This window comes from Doryrhamphus excisus, linkage group LG6 (genome assembly GCF_037039965.1).
Source record: "Doryrhamphus excisus strain RoL-2023G ecotype Guam linkage group LG6, RoL_Dexc_Guam_v1.1, whole genome shotgun sequence".
NCBI classification, from domain to species: Eukaryota; Metazoa; Chordata; class Actinopteri; order Syngnathiformes; family Syngnathidae; genus Doryrhamphus; species Doryrhamphus excisus.
In genome coordinates this window covers 18,622,422-18,648,634 of record NC_136362.1, presented here as the reverse complement: position 1 = coordinate 18,648,634, position 26,213 = coordinate 18,622,422, and the positions used below count along the sequence as shown (strand labels likewise).

The window sequence follows — 26,213 nt, the reverse complement described above, 5'->3', positions numbered from 1 at the left end:
TAGTATTAATCATGTGTTCACTCTCACAAGAACCGAAAAAGAAAAGAAGACAAGGGATCATTTTTGGTGTATGAGGTGTGTCAGAAAAGCTCCAGGACTGGTGTCAGAAGATATATTTTAAATCCAAACTACACTTTTCACCTCTTGTAGTCATTCCCCTCATATCTCACACATATTTCCAGCCTCTACCACGCCTTCCCGGTCTCCTGGAATGATTTTTCATGATCCACCACTGCTTGGTCATTATGGCCATCTTGATATCATCCCCATTTTTGACGTAGGTCACCTTGAGTGACACTTGAACTTGGCAAAGAGGAAAAAAAAATCACACCAAGCCAGGTCACCAGCACAGCGATGTTTAGGAATTGTTGGATGCTCAAGGCATCGTGAACGGAAAAATTGTCATGGTGAAGCAGCTATGAGTTGCCCTTGTGCACTGTACGAAGCAAACGCAGCAAGATCGGCCGTCTGGCCTGGTGGCAAGAACTCGTAATGGACGATGCCTCTCACATCGAAAAATGTGATCAACAATCCTGGAACTTTTCTGACACAGCTTGTATTCAGTTGTCATGCATGTTTTTCAGCCTGTTGTTGTGTACATTTTGTCAAATTAAATACAAAAAGAACTTGTCAATAATTACATAATGAAAACTGTATTTTGGATGTGTTCATTTTCGAAAATTTGTTAGGATTTCATACAATTGAACACAAGTAATTCATAAACTAGACTGCGTACAAGAATTTGGTAAGATTTAATACAAACGTTCAGTTTCAGAAATAAGTACAGTCAAATTCTCTTTTGTCCAAAATGTTACCTTGTTTTGTTTATACGCTGTGTCCGTTTCGTACAATCTTGCACGTAGCAAACTAGTCTATGTGTTGCTGACTCACTATTTGTATGTTTTCTATTGGGTGTTCTATTGAGTGTGACTGCTAAATAACCGTGGGGGCTAAGACATTTGTGAGGGCCAGCATTTTGAGAAACTCTATTGAATGCAAACTTGCCAGAATGTATGGGAAGTCTGCATCAAGTCTGATTCTTGTGTCTCTCACAGTAACATTACTGACACCTGGTGACCAGTGTAGAACCCTACATTTCAACAATATCTTTGAATGCGTCTGTTGAATACATCATATTTGCATTTTAGCTTAATATTGTCACAATCCACATCGTTCCTTGTGTGACAGTTCTTGTTTTCACCTTGTCTGCCTTAGTTCCGGTTCTCACGCTCTTATTTTGTATTGTTTCCTGTTCTGTCACTTTCTCTCCTTCATGCACCTGTTAGCAATTTGTTGATTGTATTTAGTTCAGCCGGTGCGTCTTCCTTTGTCGGTTCATTGTCTTGTGTTGAGTTTGCCATGCTAGTGCGCCATCCTGCTACATAGCGAAAATAAATACATTTTTACCTGCATTTGGGTCCTCATCACCGCATCCTGGGGTTGAACCAAGAAACTCACTGTGACATATATTACAATTTTTATGCTTGAAAATGCTTAATTTGCTTAAATATGCAAATTTTAACTAATAATAGGCCACATTCAACCACAAAAACCACATATTTATTCATTAATATTATTTTAGAAAAAATATGAGTGAAAACACAAAATTCAAAGCACGGCATGGTGAGGGACAATTGTATATTCATGTGATGCAGCAGTATGTGGTCAAATGGTAAGGTGATATGTCCTCATCACTGTGGAGCTGTGGAGCCTCAAGCTCCGCATGATGACAGGACCGCAGACCAAATACGGTGGTCCGCTCACACCCCTTGCCACAAACTAGATTTCAGCCACTTGGTTTACGTGGGCGTGTGTCTTGGAGTGTGTGTGTCCAGTTGCTTTCCCCTTCAGTGGATCAGATATCTTTAAACACTGCAACCACACCGGTTTATTTTTCTTGTCTTTAAGGAATAGAAATGTTCTTTCTGTGTATGCCGACTATATATATATGTGTGTGTGTGTAGATAGAAATGTTTTCCTGCTCATGCGAGAAGTGGTCTCAATTACTGCCTTAGTCACAAGTGGAAACAGATGGCAACAAATGACGGGAGACAAAGTTGCTCTGTCTTTCCTCCACACACATATTCGCACAATCCTTCCTCCTTAAGCACCTTCAATGCATTTGCGGTGTGCGCACGTGCAACAGAGACACACACACACACACACATACACACAAAGACAGTCCTCTAGTCATCTTGACACAGCTCATCACTCATACACTGACAGACATAAAAACAGAACTTGTAGGTTGTGCTACACTGCACTTCATTGACCGTGGGGCCGGCTTCCCAAAAAGCAACCTTTTGGACTGAGATGTCTTTTGTTCATAGACTGAAGCTGTGAAATAAGAGCAGCTGTGTCAAGCCAACCCATGCTGCTTCTTTTCAAAATATAGGCTTATTTTCCATTCACTTTCCTTCCACTTACCTCAAGTATTTCCTCTTTCATTTCACTCCCAGCTGCTTTCATCTGCTCTTACCATCCTCAACGTCCTCACGGCAGCTGTTCACACTTTCCCGTGCTTCTCCAGAATGAAATGACATCACAGCATCATGTGGCGTCCATCCACAATGATGATGTAAACATGTTCTAACACATAATCTATCTTACCCACAGTGGGAGGAGATCAGCGTGATGGATGAGCGGAACACCCCGATGAGGACCTACCAGGTGTGTAACGTCATGGAGGCCAACCAGAACAACTGGCTGCGGACACGCCACATCAGCCGGGAAGGAGCGCAACGTGTCTACATCGAGATCAAATTTACCCTCCGGGACTGTAACAGCCTGCCTGGGGTCCCTGGTACCTGCAAAGAGGTTTGTCTTACTTCGCAGTCAACACTAATGGAATAGGTGCCTGGACGGTGAAGTGCACGTCTCATAATATAATATCTTTCATTTTTGTTGTATGATGCAACTACTATACACTAGCATTAACTGATATTGGGATGAATCATACAGTATATACACCGTACCAACATCAAATATCTATATCATTATCTAGATTAAAGTAGTAACAGGGCATATTGTATGCTAACCGGAAAATGTACGCAAACCAAGGCAACATTTTGGCATTAACCAAGGTCCCCTTGTATTTTCTTTGTACAAGCAGTTTTCTATGAAATCTTATTTGACTATGCAGGTGTATCTAACATTGGGATGTGTATTTTAAGCCAGAGCACGGCAGCCAACAACAGTTCTACAACAAAAGTGCTTCCACTGCATATGAGTGTGTGAGTGTGTTAAAAGCAAGTCATCGGGTTTGCAGCAGCAGCGTGCTGGTCTTTTTGAAGTAGGAGCCCCTCTTTTTTTTGCAAGGGGGCAGATCAATATCATGGCAGTTCATTTGATTTGAAACAAAGTCAGAATAGGATTGTCTATCTTTGAGTCTGGATCTTGTCTGGCACAACACAATGCAAGCTGTAAGATTTTTGATGATATCTACCAAACTAAGGTTATCAGTGTAGATCTTTAATTATCATGCAAATGTTAGAAGCAAACATTTTGACATTCATGTAGTTAGTTGAACAAATGTAGCCTGCATAATCAAATCTTTTAACGAGCTTAGCAATTCAGCAAAATCAACATATTGGATGATAACTGAAGGCGTTTGACCTTTGCCTAATATTTGTTCCAATTAGACACTTATTTTGGGCATGCCTTTGGCAGAGTACATAAGACTGAAATCGATCTTACAAATGAGAATGAATTCAGAGTATGGACAAACAAATTCACTCACCGGACGCTACATCAGGTAATGATGTCATGTTTACGTTTCAGATATAATGCCATTGTACAGGCAAAAACTTCAGACCAGAAGTTTCAACCATGAAGCATCTGACTTCCTATTTGGCTCACAATAATGCTGTTAGCTTGACCAGAGAGTAAAAAAAGATAGACCTCAAGTGAATTATTTCCGTTGTGTAACAACAGACAGTGTCAGCTCGGAGTAATTTTTATTAGTTTTTTTTTATTATTGCGCCTGAAAGTTGCCGACCCCTCATATAGTGGACCTTTGACTCGTGCTTCCCTTTCAATTTGTGACTTTATTATTATGTTTAGGTATGGAAGAGTATTGTATTATACCAATGAATGCATGCAGAATATGCCCAAAGATGGGGTACGATTTACCACCAGCGGCTGTTTTTTTATTGGCTGGAAGCACATTCTAAAAACACACCAAAAAAAATCACACAACGCCAAGAGTTGCAATTTTAAGAGGGAATAAAACTTTTTTTAATTAGGGATGTCCAATATTGGCGTTTTGCCGAAAAACAATATTGTCCAACTCCGATACAGATATATGTTACATGACATATCTCCTGTGGTGGAACAGTATTTTTTCGTTTTTCATGATTGATATCAACCAATTGCATTTTTATGCCGATATTGTGTCAATCATCGGACATCCCTGCTTGTAATATTATGAGCCAAAGTGGGAATGAAGTTGAAATATTATAGGAATAAAGTAAGACTATAACAAGAAGAAAATGTAGGAAGTTTATTTAAAATGAAAGTTGAAATATTTGGAAAAACACTGCAAAGCAGAAATGGAGCAAATACGCTTTTTCACCTATATCGCAAACCTGAGATGCAGTTTTTTTTTTAGAAATATATCAAAGTGGACCTTGCATCCTTTCATTTGGCAGTATGTGGCCCTCAGTGGAAAAAGCTCCAGTTTCCATCATTGTACGCTCACTTCATTTTCAACCTTTACCTGTTCAATTCTAAAGACTTTTAAAAATCTCCAGAGAATCTTTATGTAGCTCATAATACATTTTAATTCCTGATATATATACATTTTAGAGGCCACCGGTCTGTCATATAAATGTGATATTACAGCTCCTCTGTATTCAATTCCTTCCACTTTGTCAGCCTCCTGCACCCTTTCGTCGACACCACGTCTCCAGAATGAGTATTGGAGAGATAATATGAGATTGCACAGAGCACTGCTTTCAGGGATCTGTAGTTTGTGAGTGGCTAAGACAGATGGACCGATGTGAGAGGCGAGAGGCCAGCGAGCTTGTTAAAATTTCACATTGGATGAACTGGCGTGTTTCAAAATTCACTCGCTGTGTTTTTTTTGTAGACATTCAACATGTACTACTATGAGTCCAACAACGCCAACGTGTGGTTCATCAAGGAGAGCCAGTACGTCAAAATCGATACAATTGCTGCAGATGAGAGCTTTACGCAGGTATGGATGCATACATGCATACACACTATTACAGCACATCTGTCAAAGAAAATCAACAATCCATGTTGTACAGTATGTATGCACATGAAATACATGCTAATGAAATACAATACAAACGATCTATTAAGAATTCTGCCTATTAATGATCCGTTTTTATTGACACTGCATCAAACTTATATTTTTGACCTCTCATGTTGCTAAATAAGGCCACTAAATAATAAAAACAGCTAGTGATTACCAAGTAATACCATTGGAACACTAGCTGAACACTACTACTACTAGTACTACTACGACTACAACTAATACATTTCGTGTGTATACTGCAAAGACACTTTAAAATGTAACAATTTTACATTAAAATACATGTATAATTCATTATAGTAATTGACTTACTTAAAGCTTGAAGCAAAACATATTTATTTGTTATTGCAATTATTGTACTTATTGAAATAGCATTTTTATTAATTAAGAGATGATCAAGTAACACTATTAGAAATAGCTGAATTTTGTATCTGCTCTTGCATATAATAATAATAATTATTATTTTCTGTTTAAATTATGGCTAAATATAAAAAAGTAGTAAAAGTAAATAATAATAATACACAGTATAATAATGTTTGAAGAGTGCTTTTTCTAAATTAATTTACATTTGATTATATTTATTTAACCGTGCAATCATTGTGGACTTAAAAAGGTCAAATATCTTTGCTCCACAGGTGGACGTTGGCGACCGTGTGATGAAGCTTAACACTGAAGTGCGGGATATCAGTAACCTGAGTAAAAAAGGCTTTTACCTGGCCTTCCAAGACCTGGGCGCGTGCATCGCGCTCGTCTCGGTCAGGGTATTCTACAAGAAGTGTCCACTCACTGTGCTTAATTTGGCCCAGTTCCCCGACACAATAACTGGGGGAGACACAGCCCTGGTCGAGGTCCACGGAGCGTGTGTGAATGCCTCGGAGGAATTTGAGGCTCCCAAGATGTACTGCAGCGCAGACGGAGGCTGGCTGGTTCCTATCGGGAGGTGTGTGTGTAAACCTGGCTTCGAGGAGAACAAGGACATCTGCCAACGTGAGTGGACTGCATGTGTCTAAAATATGTATGCCTGTGGGTGCGTGCCGGCTGTCCAGGATGATGCGTGCGGGTGGAGTGATGCTGTATTTTGGTAATACTGGGCAATTAGTGTGAATATCTGTGAGTGCCATCCCTTAGCTTTTTGCAGAGAACTGTGGGAGTTGCTTTGAGGCATCTTCGTCTCTATTTAAGTGTGTGTTTGTTTGTGAAACTTGAATATCTCATTTTGCCCTGCTGAGCTGAGGAGTTTGAGAGTGTGTATAAGAGAGTGCTTACTGCTACATGTGTGGTGAAAGAGGAAAAGGTATGCCTGAGGAAGATGGTTATTGAGTCGTAAAACTCCACAGATGGCGTGTGCAAAGTCTGGTGTGTCTCTATGTATGCTTTGCCTGCATGTATTTGGTAGAGCTCGCTTTACTTGCCCACCGCATCCCCGCAGGCTCACTTTCCCTCTTGGAAATAGAAAAAGAAAATCAGAGATATTCTTTCTCACAAACTTGCAATGTGAGCACATAATGCAATCTCAGTTGTTTTGGAGAAGCGGCGGCCAAGACGCCTGAAACCTTGGCAGAGGGGTCTTAGAGACAAGTGAATAAGCACAAGCTGTACACTGCAGCCTGCACACTAGTTTTGTGCACAGATTGTGTCGGAACTCTGGCTGCATCTCAATTGCAGCTTTGTGTGTGTCTGGCACGCTTATTTTATGATGGCTGAGCTCCATCCATTTCTTGTGTTAGAATGTACACACTAGATAGTCATCTATTTACCACCTATTCAGCTTTACAACAGTGTTTATGGTTATGGGCCGCCCCCTGCATACTTAGCTGTTAGCGCTATATTTCTTTAATGGACACCATTGTTGGAGGTGTCCCAATACAACTTTCACACTTCCAACACAATGGCAATATTGTAGCCTTGATATCAAACTGATCCGATATCAGCACAAATTATTTTGTAGTGTGGAATGTTAGAAAAGGGCGGCATGGCGGTCGAGTGGTTAGCGCGCAGACCTCACAGCTAGGAGACCAGGGTTCAATTCCACCCTCGGCCATCTCTGTGTGGAGTTTGCATGTTCTCCCTGTGCATGCGTGGGTTTTCCCACATTCCAAAAACATGCTAGGCTAATTGGCGACTTCAAATTGTCCATAGGTATGAATGTATGAGTGTGAATGGTTGTTTGTCTATATGTGCCCTGTGATTGGCTGGCGACCAGTCCAGGGTGTACAGCTGGGATAGGCTCCAGCAAAGTGCAGCCTGGCATTTTCGAAAAATACAATTAAACGGGAAAACTGAAACAATAACCCAGCCATAGTGGGAAAAAACAGCAGTAATTTTACAAGAATATGGTTGAAAAATTAAGAGGGGAAAAAAATGTATAATCGAACCAGAAAAAGCAATTTTACAAGAGGAAAAAAAATTGTAATATTATGAAAAACAAATAAAACAACAAATAAAGTTGTACTTTTGGAAACTATAGGTTGCAGAAAATATAAACATTATAAGGTTATGTAACAATGTATGTTATATATCAAAATATAATGAGAAGAAAATTTATATTTGGGGGAAAAACAACAAAACAAATGGAGTAAACAGCTGTAATTCCATGAGAATAGAGTCAACATATTAAAAGAAAAAGTTATATTGCACCACAACCCATTACATGTAGCGGAAACCCTGCAATGACTACAGACAAACGGGAAACTGATCCCACTTTTATCATCCGTAAGAGGTAAGATAAAGATTTCAGTACCAAGGGGTCTAGTCTCACCTCAAGTGCCAACCTTTTAGTCCATTTAATACTGTACCTCAACACTCGATACTGTTGACCAGAATGATTGATGTGACCTCATTAGCTTACTCGCCATGTTTTATCTACCTGCTGAGACTCTAACAAGATACCTTTAACCCAAGAACAGCATGTGTGTGTATGTAAGTACAGTATATATACACTATATATGTGTGGCTGTCATTGTATGAAGGTGTAAATGATGTAGCTTATTGACAGACAGAGGTCAAAGATCAGGAAAAGCATGTGACCTTTGGCTCTTGCAGTACGTTATGATCAGTAGATTATGTCTTGACAGGCTGCCATTGTTTGCTATAAATCCCTGATGTCGCTTTCAGTGAAAGCATATTATTTCCTCGTGTGGTGGCTATTCTGGAAAGAATGGAGTGGTGCTTGCCAAACAATTTTAATGAATTGTGTTCATTTGAAGCATATCTGCTGCAGGGTTTCTTTCACCTCCCACTTGGAATTAGTAAATATATTTTAGGCAATTTTCTACACAGCCAAGGCATTAGAACTAATGAGATTCAATATCAAAAATTCATATTGTAAGTGTTTTATTATGTTGTTTGCGATAATAAACGTTGCTAAATGTATGTTTCTCTCAATGAAAGCTCTTGCACTGGTTCTGTCCACATATTTTTGTATTTGCTGACAGTTCAAACCATGGAGCCTCCTGCATGACAGCTAGTAATCCAAGGGTGTCCTTTGCGCTCTATTGTGTTCCGGTTTGAGGCATCCAGGCTCTCCTGCAGACCTCTGTGGTGGCTCCAAACAAAATGTTCCTGCCCTGACACATTCTGAAGGTCCTCCACTGGGAAAGCACATGCTGTTAATGCATTTAAATAACCCCCTTGCACTTGCTGTCACAAAAAGAGACGAAGGGGTGAGGAAATGGACGGGGGAGGGTGGTACGTGCCACTGTCATTGTGCAGGTGAACAAGTCTTTTAATGGCCACTTTTTATTCTTTCTCTCCTGTTCCTTGTTGCCATTTAGCAGCAGCGACGTTCATTGTTTTCCCCATGCTAATGTTCTTTGTGAATCCCCTCCTTTTTGCCCCTTGAGCAGCCTCATTTTGTATCAGTGTTTGTCTCTAACTCCCATCCTCTCACCACCCCCCCACCCCCCGTGCTTCTCTCTTTGTGTCCCTGTCTCTCTCATGCTCTCTCTCTTGGTGTGAGGCGCTAATGGAATCATTACTAGCCTTTCTGTGTTAGACAAACAGCAGACACCTCCAATTACTGCCCTTTTTTCCCGCAGTCTCCCCTCCCTCTCTCTGCTATGTCTAACCTGGCTGTGGTGTCTCTCTATAATGGGACTTTTCTTCCTTTATAGTTCCATGTCTTCTTCTTTTGCATCTTGCTCTTATTTGGAGTCTCAATCTCATCTACCTCATTATTTCCACTTAACAAGGCTGATTAGCAAAGCCAAACAACTTTAAACGCAGACGTTGATGTTGTGGATCTTACCACCGTATGTTAAGCTCATGTCTCTTGTTGTCAACGTTTGCTTGAGTTGTATGCCAGTGATGTTCGTTCTTTTCGTGTCCACCAATGGTCCCAAACCTTTTAGATCCAAGGAATGGCCCATGTTCCATGTTGGTAACAGGTAGTGTGCTAGCATAATTTACCTTGAGGTTGTGCACCAAACAAATATGCACATTAGCACTCCATCATGTCATCTAACCTTACCTTTATGCATTACCGCATATCATTTTGGGACCAAATATGAGGTGAAAGAAAAGCATGAAAATATAGTATCGTGGTCCAGCTGTGATAGTGCTTAATTTAGGCAAAAAATTGTTGGAATTTCCTTCAATGTGAATATTTCTTTGGACTAATAATATGTCATATTCAACCACGAAACAGCATGATTTTTTGAAAAACTGTGAGAGTGATAATGTCAAGTGTGATGTGATGAGGGATTACTGTACATCCTTTTCAATGTTCGGGGACTCTGTCCAGGGTGTACGCCACCTCACGGCCAACATCAGCTGACATAGGCTCAAGTTTACTTCCCTGTGACTTTAAAGATGATAGTTCAAAAACTGCCTTTAGGGCCCACAAGTTCTTCCCTGTGTGAGCGCTGGATCAGTCACCTGATGGATAGCCGATCATAATTTGTATTGTTCTTATTTTAATATCAAATGAGATATAGATAAAGATGCTGTCATCGTGAGCAGAAAGAAAGTTTTTGTGGGGAATATTTCCCCAGCTGCTTGCTCCTGATTGGCACCATGTTCCAACAACACCCTCTAGAACAGGGGTCTCAAACTCAATTTACTTGGGGGCCACTGGAGCTAGGGTCTGGGCGAGACTGGGCCGCATCAGGTTTTCCAAAAAAAACAACAACACATTTATTAAAAACAGAAAAATTAATAAACTTTGCTTTGGTTTCGATTTTCTACAATAAAAGCTCTGATTAAACATTCCACTGTTCTCAAATATCTTAATTTTTATTTTTTTTGCACAAAATAAGATGAAAAATAAATAAACAAATCAAGAATAAAGAAATCAATCAATCAGTAATAAATAAATATAATAATAATAATGAAACGGCAAATAATAAAAACTTAAGAAACCACATATAGTTGGTGGGTAGACAAATTATTTTTTTCAGATTAAAATGAACAAAGCATTATTAGAGCCCTGTAGACATGACAAAACACGACTATAGTCACATTTATACTCTTTTTATTTACAACATATTGCGCAACTGCAGGGTCTTGAGACACATGCTAACTCGCAAACTAGAGAGCTAGCGACCTAAATGGTAGCCTTCAAGTTATTTCCTTTAAACTTAAATAGCCAAAAACTTACCACTTCCACACGGATAGGGAGGATAACTATTAACAGTTATTTAACCTTTAACTTGAACATTAATCAAACGTAATAATTATTTCTGGGTACATGATACCATACAGCATCCATATCAAACTTGCGCGGGCCGCACTAACATTAAACTTTCATATCAAGGCGGGGGCCTCAAACTAGTGTCCTGCGGGCCACATTTGGCCCGCGGGACACGTGTTTGAGACGGCTGCTCTAGAACTAAACAAAATGCTGAAGCGGCCACCTGAAACACCCACTAAGTTTGTGAAAGCAATCTGTGAAAGTCTGTCCATTGTCCCTTACATGTAACCAAGCGTGAATGGAATTCACTTAGTTTACTTTAGTTTAGCAGAGCATGCTGGTTCAACTGTGTATTTGCCGTGTTGTGCTTTACCGCTCGTTAATAAAGAGATTGGAATTGCATCGGCAAAGTGGAAGCACCGGTATTAGTTTGTTCAGGATATTGTAGCAATGTGTGCAAAAGTTCTGAAATACTGTGCAAATTTGTCCAATAATGTATAAGAATTTTGGCATTTCATTAGGCTGCACGGTGGACGAGTGGTTAGCAAACACAGGCCACACAGTTAGGAGAGTTTGAGTTCGATTCCACCCTAGATGGGTAGTAAGGTCCTCTCCGCTCTCTCTGCTTCTCCATCACCAACGTTTGCATCCTCCACCCTTTCGCCCCCTTGCTTTCTTTTGACGCCAAGCTTTTTTGTTTCTCTTATTCATTCTGTTCCCGTCGGCCGTTGCATCCTGCGCTGCTTTCTTTCCTGCTTTGCACTCCTTCACCGTCTCCTGCTGTCTCACAGCTGGCAGGGAGCATAGTAAAATCTCTTCTCCAAACCTCTTTAAGCCCATGGGGTACACATTGAAGGGCATGAGTCTGTGTGTGTGTGTCCTTTTCTGTGTGTCTGACAGCACCAATTACTGCCTCAGATGGAGGAAAGAGCGGAGAAGGACAGACACATGTCACCTCAACACAAGTTCTCGCGTGTTCGCCTCACTGGCTCTTTTTCCCACAGCATGCAGCTCTTTGTGACGTTTCTTTCTGCTGCATACACCACTATATTTACCCGCTTTGCTTCTCATGCATTTGGTGCCGCAATAATGATGCGACGACCTAATTTACGGGAAGACTGTAAAAGATGCAATCCACTCTGATTTCACTTTGCTTCTTGGACTGAACCCAAAGGTGTGAATGAATTAGGAGTTCAAAGTCCAAGCACTGCTGATATATACACAATACAGATCCCCAGACTATTACAGGACATTATAAAATACCACTCAGACCAAGAGCAGTGGGACCTTTGCCAAGGCTTCAACATTTGTCCCCCGTGAAATCAATGTATGAATGTCCACAATCTAGGATCTTAATAGCTAAAAGGAGGGAACATTTCATTCAGGTCCAGAATGTGCTATGCACCAAGGGAACGACGTGTAAAAAGAACCTGTACACGCATGGCGAATTACAGCATGATCTAATAAGATCCGACAGAAATACAAGCAGTGTGTTAAATGGGATTTTCCATGTTGAATTTACATTACTGCCAAACGCGGAATCTGGATCAGATCTGATTAATGGGTTTGACATTGCAGCTTCTGCGCATGCATACATACAGCAAAGTCTCAATGTCAAGAGGTTCGCCTGCTATGTAAATGGAATTAGTGGCATTGGGCAACTGTGATATGCTTCATGATTTGGAAGAAGGGAAATGCCCCAAATACTGGACATGGACAACTTATCCACTTGAAAATATAGCATTGTTGTTGCAGTATATATACAATATACAGTTGACAATGTAATGTTCAGTATAAAGTACAGGGCTTAATGAATCTACTGTAATGACACACTTTTTGGGAATAAAATCAAGATATCATGGGAATAAAGTCAAACTATTTTGGGAATAAAGTCTAAATTTTAAGATAATAAAGTCAAAATAGTACTGGAATAAAGTCACATTATGGGAATAAAGACATAATCTTATGGGAATAAAGGCATGATATGGGAAAAAATTCAGAATATTATGGAAATAAAGACATGATATTATGGGAAGAAAGACACAATATTACGGGAATAAAGACACAATATTACAGGAATCAGGTCACAATATGGGAATAAAGTCAAGATATCATGGGAATAAAGTCAAGCTATTTTGGGAATAAAATCTAAATTTTATGATAATAAAGTCAAAATAGTATTGTAATAAAGTCCTAATGTTATGGGAATAAAAACATAATCTTATTGGAATAAAGGCATGATATGGGAAAAATTTCAAATTGATGCAGTTTTGTGGATTAAAGTCTAAAAAAGACACAGCGGTCAAAATAGAAGTGTCCTGTCAAAACTTAAAATACTTCATTGATTGTAAGTGCAGGCCTATATTGGACGGCATCTGGGTCCGGACTCGGACCGCGGTCTGCCAGTAAGTAACCCCTTATGTAAACGGTAATAACCAGACTGTAATTCACTTAAAAAAGAGGCAGACTCAGCCACCTGCCACAAGGGCTTTAAGTTGATATTGTGCAAGTAACATCTTGTAAGAAACCATAGTTAATAACCAACTCTTGCATATGTACCATATGTAGATAGAATTGTGTATGAATTATACATTTCTGCTCAAATTGTGCAGAATGTATGCCCTTCACTGTAAAATCCTGTAAAATCATTGTCCTATCCAGTCAGACTAGTGTTTGTCCCACCTAGTTGTTGAGCATGAACTAATGAAACCTGCTCAGATGAAAGGCAAAATGTCTTGCCAGACATTTCGTTTTTAATTTGCACATCTGCTGTGTTCTGTATTGCTGCTGGTTTTCTGTGATACTTATGATAATTTGTGAATTACATTTAATATTGGTGACTTTATTACTTAAAAATCACGCTTCATGGCCTCACAGCTAGGAGACCCGAATTCAATTCCACCCTCGGCCATCTCTGTGTGGAGTTTGCATGTTCTGCGTGGGTTTTGTCCGGGTATTCCAAAAACATGCTAGGTTAATTAGCGACTCCAAATTGTCCATAGGTATGAATGTGAGTGTGAATGGTTGTTTGTCTATATGTGCCCTGTGATTGGCTGGCAACCAGTCCAGGGTGTACCCGGCCTCTCGTCCGAAGACAGCTGGGATAGGCTCCAGCACCCCAGCAACCCTCGTGAGGATAAGTGGTAGACAATGAATGAATGAATTAATTACATGAAGTTCTCTTTAATGTTTCTGGAATCTAAAGCTTCATGGGTTCCTCCTGATCCCACGCTTTACCCTTACCTACACTTATTTTCATTGAAAGTGACGGGTAAACCAACTGCAATGAAAACATAACCTCCTTGGCAGACGGAACCCGCCTATTAAGGGCCAGCCATGTGCAAAAGTCAGGCAAACATCACTTTTACACACCGTAAAGCCCACTTGGCTGCGGCTATGAGATCATAACGTTTGAGAGGCAAAGCAAAGGTCTGCACAATGTAGAACATTGCCCGAGCTTTGAGGGTTTTCCGTTTGTTCGCTGAGGGGCTGCGATCAAAGGGGTTGCTTCTCAGCTGTTAGGACCATCAGACTTTGCTTGTGACCACAGACCAGTAGAAGAAAAAAAATGTTTATTCATCTCAGTGAAAAACCGACAAGCTAAAGGTTATACGACATGCATCTAGTAGGACTTTAATCAAGCTATGCCCTCAGATGCACAAGATGAAAGCCTGTGCACTTAAAAGGCTTGCATACACACACTCAAGTGCACAATATACATCATATGTCATAACAGGATTCCAGTCTCTTCTCATAATAAAAGGTTATAGTAGAGAACCCATGTAGGGAAAGGCTAATCTTCACACCTGTATAAGAGATTGAGCTCATTTTGAGAGCACTGCAAATGTGTGTGTATGAATATATGTGTATGCATGTGTATGTAAAACACAGTGGGGATGCTCCTTCTCCATCGCTTCCCTCCACAGATACCGATCTGCCTCCATCCACGTTACATCAGTCTTTGTGTATGTGTGGTCGGTAAAGTGAGCAATTTTGTGTTTATTGCGTACAGACGTTTGAAGGTCAATGCGCCAATTCTTTGGGTTTTGTCCTCTTCTCCTGGTAGCAGCTTGGGGAGAGTGAGAGCATGAAGGTGAGAGGAGGCAAAAAGGGGGCGGCAACACAAGGATTTAGACGGCAAGTCAAGAGCCTCTCATGGGTATGCACACATGGTGTGTGTGTGTATGCGCACATCTTTGGGTATTATGGCATTAAGCTGCTGAAGTGTCAGGTAGTTGAGTGATATTAGAAAACAGCTGTTCTGAAAGACCATAATACACACAAAGATATTGGGAGACCTGTCAGTTCCAGTGTAGCAGACTCTAAAGTTCTTCCCTCCCAAACTCATTAAGCTGCTTTGTGCAGAGAAGCACAATCCTGTTTTTGTCCTCAGACTGTTCCCTGAACGTATGATGTCCTCGTAAAGTGGGTTCCACATACCAATTTTAATCTGATTCCCTGCTTCTTACCAAAATCAGCCAGGTTGGTAGGTCTGTTAGTGTCTCTATACATGCTTGATGTATTGGTCACCATTTTAGTTAGCATCCTCGATCATAGCTGCATTTCTCCGAATCACTGATGTGTATGTGTGACAAGAAGAAAAGCTTTGACTAATTTGCTGAGAAGCAACCACCTGTTGGTTTGTATGCATAAATCTCTAGACCCCAAATATCAGACATGTTTTTCAGACATGTGTATAAGGAAAAAAATATCCATCCATTCATTCATTTTTTTTTCTTTTACCGCTTACCCTCACGAGGGTTGCGGGAATGCTGGAGCCTATCCCAGCTGTCTTCGGGCGAGAGGCGGTGTACACCCCGCACTGGCCACCGGCCAATCACAGTGCACATATAGACAAACAACCATTCACACTCACATTCATACCTATGGACAATTTGAGTTTTTAAAATGAAAACCCATGCGTGCACGAGGAGAACATGCAAACTCCACACAGAGATGTCGAGTGGGTAGTCGAACCCTGGTCTCCTAGCCTTGTGGCCTGCACACTAACCACTTTGGTCACCATGCAGCCTGGAAAAAATACCAATACAGTATTAAAGTCTTTGGTATTTATCTGACAAAGACATGCACAAAACAAAAAAAATCAGCCAAACCTCAGTTTTTGTATGATTTCTTTGTCACCAAAAATGTTGCCCCAATTTTCCTACATTCTGTGGAATTGAGTGCCCAAACAAAACAACCCAGGCTTTGGTGACTCACTGTTCTTACATTTTTTATGCAGTGCAACTGCTAAATAACCCGCCATGAGTATACACCACATACTATAAAAATGATGTTTTTCTTGTCATGTGTCAGGATATGTTAGATTTTAAAGACCTATATCTGTGAAAAATTCGATTGAGGTGGAACTAAAGGGTCTAGTACAACTCATGACTGATTAATTAATTGATAAGGGGAGTGTTGTAAAAACTGGCTAAGCAAAGACTCTTTCTACCTGTCTGTACAAATCTGTCTTCCTCCCTCTCAACCTCTTTCATCAGTGTGGCGAGATTCTACTCGTTTTTTTTTAACAATGCCATACTTAATTTGGCCTTTATCTCCCTTTTCTACATGTCTACCTCAACTCCTCACTTTCTCTCTCCCTGTTTCTCATTTCCTCTCCTTTGTGCTTGAACAAATGACACACATCGTTACAAAGACTGAGGCACTCACGTTATCCCCACCGCACAATAGTGGCCATCTACATAGCCACGTGGCATTGATGCAGACATTGTCTAATGACATTGTGCTTACAGCCCCTTTCACCACATTGGATCACCTGCCACACTCTCTCCAACACCCCAAAACTGAAGCCATGGTGTAACCCAAAGGCATGAAGGTGGCAACTCAGTCTGGAGCAGTAGGTTGAGCTGTGAACAAACCCTGAGAAGAAAAAAAAAGGAAAAAAAGCAGGGCAAGAATTGAGAAACCGTTAACACGTGTGTTTTCATCTCCCGGTGTCTTTATATAGCTCTATCCCCCACGGACAGGGGGGCTATGCAGGCACAGAGGGGAGACTCCTCTGGGTACAGTCGCCATTAATTGGCTGTGATTCATATGCTGCTGAGTTCCAGTTAGTTAAACAAGCGCACATTTCTGTAGTGTTGAGTCAGTTTTAGGTTTGCTCCATTTAAGATCTAAAGGCTTTTCAAGATGGCAGTGCATGAGAGTCAGCAGGTCTGGTGAGCAGGAAGCACCGACACAGGAAGGCAGCCATTGACCTTTTCCCTTACAACCCCCCCTTTTTAGTTTATGGATGATTTCCAGATGTGTGATCAGCCTGTCAGAAAGATCAGGTCTACGTTAGCCTGCACCAAACAAGACGTGAAAATGTAGTCTTGGTCAAAGTCTAATTTGTTGTGGCTTTAGTTGGTTGAGTGGAATGCACCCGAGTGTGTGTTATGGCCACCTCTGAAGAACACGATGATTGACAGGTGAGATGTTAAGTCAGCACACACCATAACAACGGCAATGCATGGCATGACTACACAAAGTCAGCATCCCAGTGCCAGAAAAGGCTGAGAGGGCTGATAAGGGTAGCATTCCAGTAAACATACTGTATGAGGATGCAGGCGCCTTTTTTTTTCCTCTGGCACAGCAGCAGCAGTATTGTTCCACCGCAATGAGACAAAGGGATTTCTATGATGGAATTTTCTATTTCCTCCGGTGATGAATACACCTGCTGGCATGAGGTCCGCTTGTTGTAATAGCTTATTGACTTTTGTGTTCCGAATGCACTTTTCAGGAAAGCAAGTAGAAAAGCAGTTTTTTTTTTGTTTGTTTTTTCTAGCCGCTGATGAGAAAATTCCTCCAATCAGCTGCAAGTAAAATTGAAAAGTTGAAAGGAATTCAGTCAGACTGCAACTCTTGATATGCAGCGTCATTTCCAATCAGTGTTAACAAAATAAGGAAATAAATAACATCAGACACTGACAGACAGCTGTGATTCCCTCACAAATTGGGCAGTGATGCTGTTGACAAACAAGGAAAGAAATGCACTAAAGGCTATAATCTTGGTAATTCATCACGACGTATCAAATACATATAGATACATTTCAAATATGCCCCCTAGTGGCGCTGAGCAGATGTAAAGCATGTAATGCAATGTAAAGCGAGGTGTACGCCGTTTTGAATCAGGCCCAATGGTAGTCTTGAGGGGTGCGTCAGTTGTCCATTATTCAGGGGATTTGTTTGTTTTTTTTATTTCTGTGTTTCGCTCACATTTCTATGCTATATCAAATTTAAAGTACATCACATGTTTATACTTGCTCAATGTCCTAGCTGATACAATACTACCCATTTCCCATGTCTTAACAAGTACTAATAGTCTGTTCACTTATCTGTTCACAAGTTCTGATTGTAATAATTAGTAACAGGAAAGTTAATAGATAGATAGCTTATTCAGTAATAAAATAATAAATAAAATGTGAAATACAGTGTATAGTTTGTCAGAGGCTCTTCAATGTGTAAGTGATAGCTAAGAACAAGCTGGACAACACTGCAAATGGACATCAATCTTATTCATGGTATGAACCAAAAAATAAGTCAAAGGTAACTCAACACAACAACAATGGACTATTCTATGTGGGAAACGACGACAACATCCATCCATCTATCTATTTTCTATGCTGCTTATCCTCACTAGGGCCACGGGTATGCTGGAGCCTATCCCAGCTCTGGACAGCTGATCGTAGAAGCACCCTCCAGTAATGCACACTCAGTCCCTAAGTTTTAGGAAGAGTGTGCCAAGCGAATAACGACAAATCTAACATTTTTCCATTTTGCTTGCATTTGTTGTACTTCCCTGGTCCATTTATTGTGGCGAACTGGGTCATTTGAAAAGGTGAACAAGTTTACTCCTTCTGCTCGAGTGTTTGAGAAACACGACAGAAATCCAACAAACATGGGTGTGACATCACTCCGACTCTTTAATGACACAAACTTGACAAGAGTCAACATTTGAGCACACGTTTAACTTAGGTAACAATGACAATGTTGCACAATGACATTTACATGAATGCTTGCTCTGCTGCCATTATATTAGTTACAACTCTGCTGAATCGGTGACCTTACTTTACATAGTCTCATTATCCTACCAGGCTGCATTAGGATCCCATTTACATTACATTGAACTGCTGTCTATACACTTTGTTTATTCAGTGTCAAGCTCTATGGTTGTCGGTACAAAAAGACACACAAAGGAACTATCAATGAGACATCCTTGACTTCCTACAGTACACGGCGCTTGGTAGGAACTAATAGTTCAAGTGGCGCCATTTTCACCTTGCTAGCATCAATTTGCTCACCCACAGAGGAAAGACGACAAGACTTCGGCCTTCCACTTGACAGGTGTGTGTGTGTGTGTGTGTATACATATTGTGTGTGTATGTGTGTGTGACACAGAGAACTGGCACGAGGCTGTAGTTTAAACCTACGCCTGAGAAGATGAATTATTGAGAATGATGAACTGAAAATAACCACAGTGGTGAAGCAAGGACGTGCACTGCCTCCCCCCCCTCCCCCCCCACACACACACACTCAGCTGGTCATGGAGGTCAGATGATCACGTGTTTGTATCCATAGTATGTTAAATTTTATGGGATATGTTTAAGAACATGTGTTCCTTCCTCAGGAGAGCGTGTGTGTGGTAGTACTGAAGTACTAAATCTGCTAATGTTGATATGAGCTATGCATGTGAGTGTGTAGTTCTATTCATAATAAGAAGGCCGATGCTTTCAGATGTTCTTTCATCTCAGTAGTGGAAGGTACAGACAGAAGAATAAGCCATTCAGACTGTGAACCAACCAATACTCCCAACAGACTTCTCCTGTGGGCCTGTCAGGTTCTGTCTCTCTCTTTTACTTTGGCTGTCCCTCGGCCATGACCTCTCTTATACGGGGACACACACACCTGGTATGTATTTATTCTGTTTTTAGACCCCAGGATAATCATCACAACTTGAAATTAGCAAGCCATCCGCTTGGATTACTGCCAGAAATGTAGGTGTGCGTGTGTTTGCTTTAATTGCACTGAAATTTAGCTTTCCATGCGCGTGCATGTGGGTGTGTGTCCCTGTCAGGGAGAGGGTAAATATTTGTGCAGGAGCTCTGGAGAAGGTCAGGGTCAACATATGACAGACAGCCCGCTGGGAAATAAGACACACACACACACCCGCACACAGTCAAAGAGAAAGAAGAGGGGCGTCAAAGCGAGCTAGCAAAAAGGACATGAAAAATAGACAGGAGGGCAAACAGAGACATGCCGAGGAGAAAAACACAGTAGCACTACCACAGATGAAAGACAGACAGAGATGGACAGAATGGGGAAGAAGAGGACGAGCTTCATCCAGTGGTTCCCCTCCACCACCCTCAGTAATTGGACAGCTACACGGAGGACACACTTATGTGTGCTTGAATCGTTTCATATTTGGTTCTGGGCATGTGTGTTTGACAAGACATAAAAAGCCATAAACACTGAGAGAGGTAGGTGTCAGTCATCTGTTCTGTTTTGACACACACACACTCATAGGTCTTAGAAAATTAGACCTTGAACATTTTTTTCATTAATATAATCACAATATTCAGTATTCTAATTATGCTCATTTTCTTCGCTTTGTATTGAGTTGTGGACTTCTACACACAGAAAGCTTTCTAGATCTTCCATATTCTGCACCACTTTCTGCAGTGTTTCTATTGACTTCCTGCTTCCGACCCAAACAGTCTCCTCACTCCGCTGTGATTGGTCATACTTCCCGAGGACTTCTGGATACGTAGGTCTGCGTTAACTGAGCATGAAGGTCGGTTAGAAAAAAAATCTTAAAACAGTGCAGATCAGTATTACTATCGTAATGTTAAAATATCAGAATAAAGTCATAATCTGAAGAGAAAAAAAATGTACAAGAAGATTGGTTCAAAAACGGCAAAAAAGTTTAATGTAAGGAGAAAGAGTTCATACAAATAATCTAAACACAGGATGCAGGCTGTTTTTTTCTTGAAATATCAAAAAGAAATATCTCATTTACCATACATAATCTATATGGCTATATGGATGGCTATATGGAAAAAAAGTGGCCATTCTATGATTTTTCAGTATGTGTTTGGACACCCCTGATCTCGCCAAAGTGCTCCAAACTTTGCTTGTACATTACCTCAAACATGAAGACCTGCAGCGAGTGCTTGAAGGTTTGTAAGTAATCTCAGTTTGTGCAATTAATACATGACTCTTACATGTAGCATTAACCAGCAAACAGCATTGTAACTCTATCAACTATCCATTTCTGCTCTAATTTACAGAATGCATGTTTAAACAGCGAAACATGACTTTAAAATCTATTTTTGTTTTTTTTAAGTACTGTTTTGGCAACCCTCTAAGCACTGACACCGTTTCAAAAGTGCAGATTTGGCACCAACTTTGGATAATATGCCTTATACAATAGCTCATTGCCTACCGAGAGCTCTTCTTTATGTTAATGGTAATACATACACGACTACAAATGATGTAGTTACAATATACAGATGTGGGTATGAATGACATAATTAGAAAGTATATATATTTTCCTCCCACACCTGGAATAATACTGTTCTACCCACATCAGCAAGCTATGCAAACACACATGTTCATTTCAAACATACCACGTGTTTATTTTTTTCCATGCACCATTTATTCATTTACTGTAGTCATGCCACAAAAGTATATTTGATCTTCTCTTTTAAGATCTTCTCATCATGAAAATACTTTTTTGGAAGCTTTTTCTATCTAGCCAAGCTCATCATGTGTATGCAAAATCATTAAAATATTAAAAATTTTGGTTCACTAATGGCTTCAGCATAATATCAATCACAGAGTACCGTATTCAGAACAATACACAATATTTTAATGTTGTTTAAGTCCAGGTCACCAGTTATAACAAATGTGTACATTTTGTGTATTGACCAGTCACACAATGTACCTGATTTTCTCAACAATATTACTTATTATTTTACTTGCAGAGCTGTTGCAAGGCTCTATTATTTTGCCCTTCATTTAACTGTACAAATCAGACCTTTCCCAGTTGTGAAATAGATTGTACCTCTGTACATACATGCCCCGCACAGCCCCCCTACCCAATCCAACCATCTACCTCAGGGGCGTTCCTCCTGAAGATGATGCAACCTATGGTAAACTAGCCCAAAAGAAAGAGCCAAATGTACTGTGTGTGTGTGTGTGTTTGTTTCAGTGTTAAAAATAGGTATGAGCTCTGGTCTCAGCAGAGTGCTTGACATCTCTATTCCACACACAAACACACTGTCATACTGTTATACACACATCCACATGTAATAGCCATGTGACATTTTTGCCAGCTGAGTGCTTTCTATGTTGCAATATCTGCATTTTGGCTTATATTATAATGGTAAGGGTTTCATTTATTTTGAACATGCATACGTTGGAATACATCACATAGCACGAATCGCAGTTCCACATTTCCAAAAAGGAATAGGAAGGAGCAAAGCTTATGTAATCCTACCCTCTCTCTGCGTTCACATCAATTCCAATACATTGTTACAATTTTAAATGAATTTATGTTTATTCATAATTGATGAAAATGTTAATAGTTGACAGAGACAGTTGGATGATGGGTGAGTACAGACAGTGTACTCAGAAGGAAGTGACGAGTTAGTAGTAAGTGCAGAGAACAACAGAGTATGGAGTGAATTTGGTCCACTGAACAGTATTCAGTGTTGAGGTATCTTTGACAGTTTATATTGTATATTTTTAATGTGAGTTTTCCAGCTCATATTATCATCTGTTATGACCCCCAGACATGTATTTATAATTTTTTTTTTAATATAGTCAATTCATCCATGACTTTTTTATTGACTTTTGTGTGATTTCTCCAGAACAGAATGCTATAATATCGTCTACAAATGAAACTAGCTTTAGGTCTTTTGTGGCTTTACAGTTTTGGGCCCAGTAATGACCCCTGGGGTACACCGCATAATATTAGATATGTATTCTCCTGGCTTCCTCATATTGCTTTTTGTTTGCTAAGTTGCTTTTTGCCCAGTTTTTGCCTAAAACCTGATTATTTGCATGTACTACATTGCTCTGCTGCCACATGTTGTTAATGTGGCTCCCTTAGTTTGTTTAGCAGGAGGACATGTCAATTCAAGTGTAAACATGTTTCACGGCTATATGCACTCGAGCACAAACACACAACGAGATGCGGCCCTGGTGGCCGTAAAAGACGTCACATTCAATCTCATCACATTTCTCCACTGCCGCTTGATGTATCAATTTTTAAGTAGCTGGCCTCAGCTAACGCCTGGTTAGTCCACACACACACACACACTACTACTTTGCTTTAGGAGCTGTGGCACTCAAGGGGTACTAGGAGGTTCCATCTTGAAAGCATGTTGCCATGGTGACCATTATGGAGCTCATCTCCCGGGGGCCAGCAGGCTTTACACAACCTCCCGCTCAAAAGAACACACACACACACACACACAGACATTTGCTCACACACTCAGTACACCTCCTGCCCACCCAACAACACACATACTTTTCTTCTTCTGTGCTTTGTGCCAAACCTGCTGGTGAGCCAATGTTTGCCTTGAACTGATTGTCTGCCTTAGTGAGCCAGGAACAGAGCAATTAACAGTCTAACTAGCGCAGAAGTCTGGAAGTAGACAAGGGTGCACACAGTCGCAGCAGCCACCTGCTTCCATGTAATTAAAAAGTATTGACTGTGAGGTATTGGCTTTGCACTTGTGTTCGTGTCTGCATTTGCATGTAAATTTGCACAGGACCTTTAAAAACTCATTTCTTGCTATGGGACAGGTTCTTGCAACTTCTGTCATTTACACAAACAAAATTTTCATCGATTATTTTTGTGTTTGTGAAAACAGCATGTGCAGTACTTGTGAGGTAAAGAGTTTAGAAGACATTTTTAATGCGGTTATATCAAATTTACAGTTAGAGGGAATTTGAAAACAATAATATTCACATACTCTAATTTCTTAAGCATTTTGTATCACTTCACAAACCTGAGCTTGGCATAGTTAGTTTTTTTCCTGCTTGACAGATCGGATGTGTTCCCTGTTGGTATCGAAACGGCCTTTGAAGAGCTGCCCAGCAATTGAGTTGGCAGTCACTGGGCATTTGAATACTTTAAAATTAATGCCTATGCCTGTCACGATAATTGATAGATCGATTAGTCGAACGATTAAAGAGACATGTTGATAATTACGATGCCCGCGGTAAATTGAAATGTGCATGTATGTGTGTGTGTGTTTCATCTTCTCATCTCACTGTGCGACAGGCTGTATGATGAGAGTTCACTCTGCATCTGTCTGTGTGCATTGGTTCTATAGTGGAATGATGAGAGAGAGTGAGCCCTCGTTTAATTCAGCCTCTTTGTAGAGGCCATGCTACGAGTGAATGGATACACAGGGTTAGCAGTTCCCCTTTTAAGACAGCATACGCTAACATAAATGGAGGCACAGAAGAGATGGTTTCTGAGACAAATACTACAGCCGAAAGCCCCAATCTGGGAATATTTGCTTTTTAAACAGTTTCCTCAGCTGGGAAAAAAATACCACTGAAGGTGCAGCAAAGCCTTTGTCCCGATAGTCAACACTTACTGAGGTGTTTGGTCAGCAATGTAAATATAAACAAAATGGTGCATAGAGTGTTGCTTGCTACATTGCAAAAGAAATGCAACCATTCAATACAGTTATACAGCATATATGCCTACATTTTGGACAACATGTCAAGCTAATGTGGCTCACACAGGTAAACCATACTCGAGTACTGTCTAGTGCAGACATGTCCAAAGTCCGGCCCCCGGGCCAATTGCGGCCCGTGGACAAATTTTTACCGGCCCGCGGCCTCTATCATGAAATCAATAATATGCGGCCCGCCATCACTGTTGACCACAGTATAAAATACATGTGTACAAAAAGCTATTTTTCATTTCACCAGAAGATGGCAGTAGCCCTGTGGCCGCACTCTGGCCGCCGTGACCCTTGGCCTTGCGTGATCGTTTCAGCCCAGCCCATTTCTAACATGGCGACTGTAAACAAAAAAAGGAAAGTTGACCGCGAGGGCTGCCGCTTTCAGCAGCGCTTTCGGGACTTTGCAGCTATTGAAAAGGAGATCACGCTTTTTTCCTCTCCTTTCTCTGTGGACCCTGATGACGCTCCAGACCACCTGCAACTGGAGCTCATTGAGCTGCAGTGTGACGCCGAGCATCGCAGTCGGCACCAACAGCTCCCTCTTGTCAACTTCCAGCTGGATAAAGGCAGGTTCCAAGCAATTCGGACATTTGCTAAGAAAATGCTGAGCTTGTTTGGCTCCACATACATGTGCGAGAAGACATTCTCCGTTATGAACATTAACAAGAGCCGCATGAGGACGAGACTGAGTGACTCTCACCTGCGTGACGTCTTGCGCATCAAAACCACTGCTCTTGAGCCAGACCTGGACTACATACTGCAGTCAAGATCCCAGTATCACCCTTCACATTAGTGCAGGCAAGATATTTGTTAAGTCCTCTGAGTTGAATAAATTCTTAAATCTCAGTTAATTAATTTTTTTGTGATGGTCAAAATCACAGTTTGAATATGCAGTGATCATTGTTTTGTTTTCAGCACTGTTCCTACAGTGAGCATATAATAGTGAATAATATGTAATGTTTCACATGAACTTAGATATCCTTGATAGTTTTCTTAATTTTTTGTGGTTTGTGATTTCGGTAAAAACCTAAATGTAAAAAAAAAATGTAAAAGTAAAAGTATGCCATTTGTAATTAAAAAAAATCCCAAAAAGTTAATTTGTATTTAATGGTAATGGTTCAAAGAATGTCAGGCTAAATAGTCGGCCCCCACACATTTTCACCTTACCAAATCTGGCCCTCTTTGCAAAAAGTTTGGACACCCCTGGTCTAGTGGTTCAAATGTGAATTCCAAATCTCATGACAATAATTAATAAAAAAAAATGTGTCAAAAGTTGTTATTGATAATATCAATTATTGATGATCCACAATTTTCGATCACAATATTTGTTATCGTGACAGGCCTACTGATTCCTATAAGTTGATGAAAGGTCTTCCAGGCCAAGTCAATACCTTGTACTGTTTCCTCCCATCACTCGTTCCTCTTTCGGTCTCTGCACTGTGTAAGAAGAGATCCTTGTTAGGCTTGTAAGAGGCTGACATAGCGTGACTCACATTCTCTGTCCCATGCAGGGATATACCAACAATGATACCCTCGAGGAATGGACAAACAGACAGATACATTAGATATATTTGGTCCAGAATATGGCGGCCTT

The 26,213-nt window shown here is 40.6% G+C and overlaps 1 protein-coding gene across 1 annotated transcript in view; it reads left to right on the top strand.

Annotated features, from left to right (window-relative positions):
- Window positions 1-26,213, top strand: part of LOC131126447 (ephrin type-A receptor 3) — a 109,349-nt gene that overhangs the window by 27,097 nt on the left and 56,039 nt on the right. The window contains exons 3-5 of the mRNA XM_058068979.2: window positions 2,617-2,817; window positions 5,090-5,197; window positions 5,914-6,265. Of these exons, the coding sequence (XP_057924962.1) occupies window positions 2,617-2,817; window positions 5,090-5,197; window positions 5,914-6,265 (661 nt within the window). The remainder of the gene's footprint in view (window positions 1-2,616; window positions 2,818-5,089; window positions 5,198-5,913; window positions 6,266-26,213) is intronic.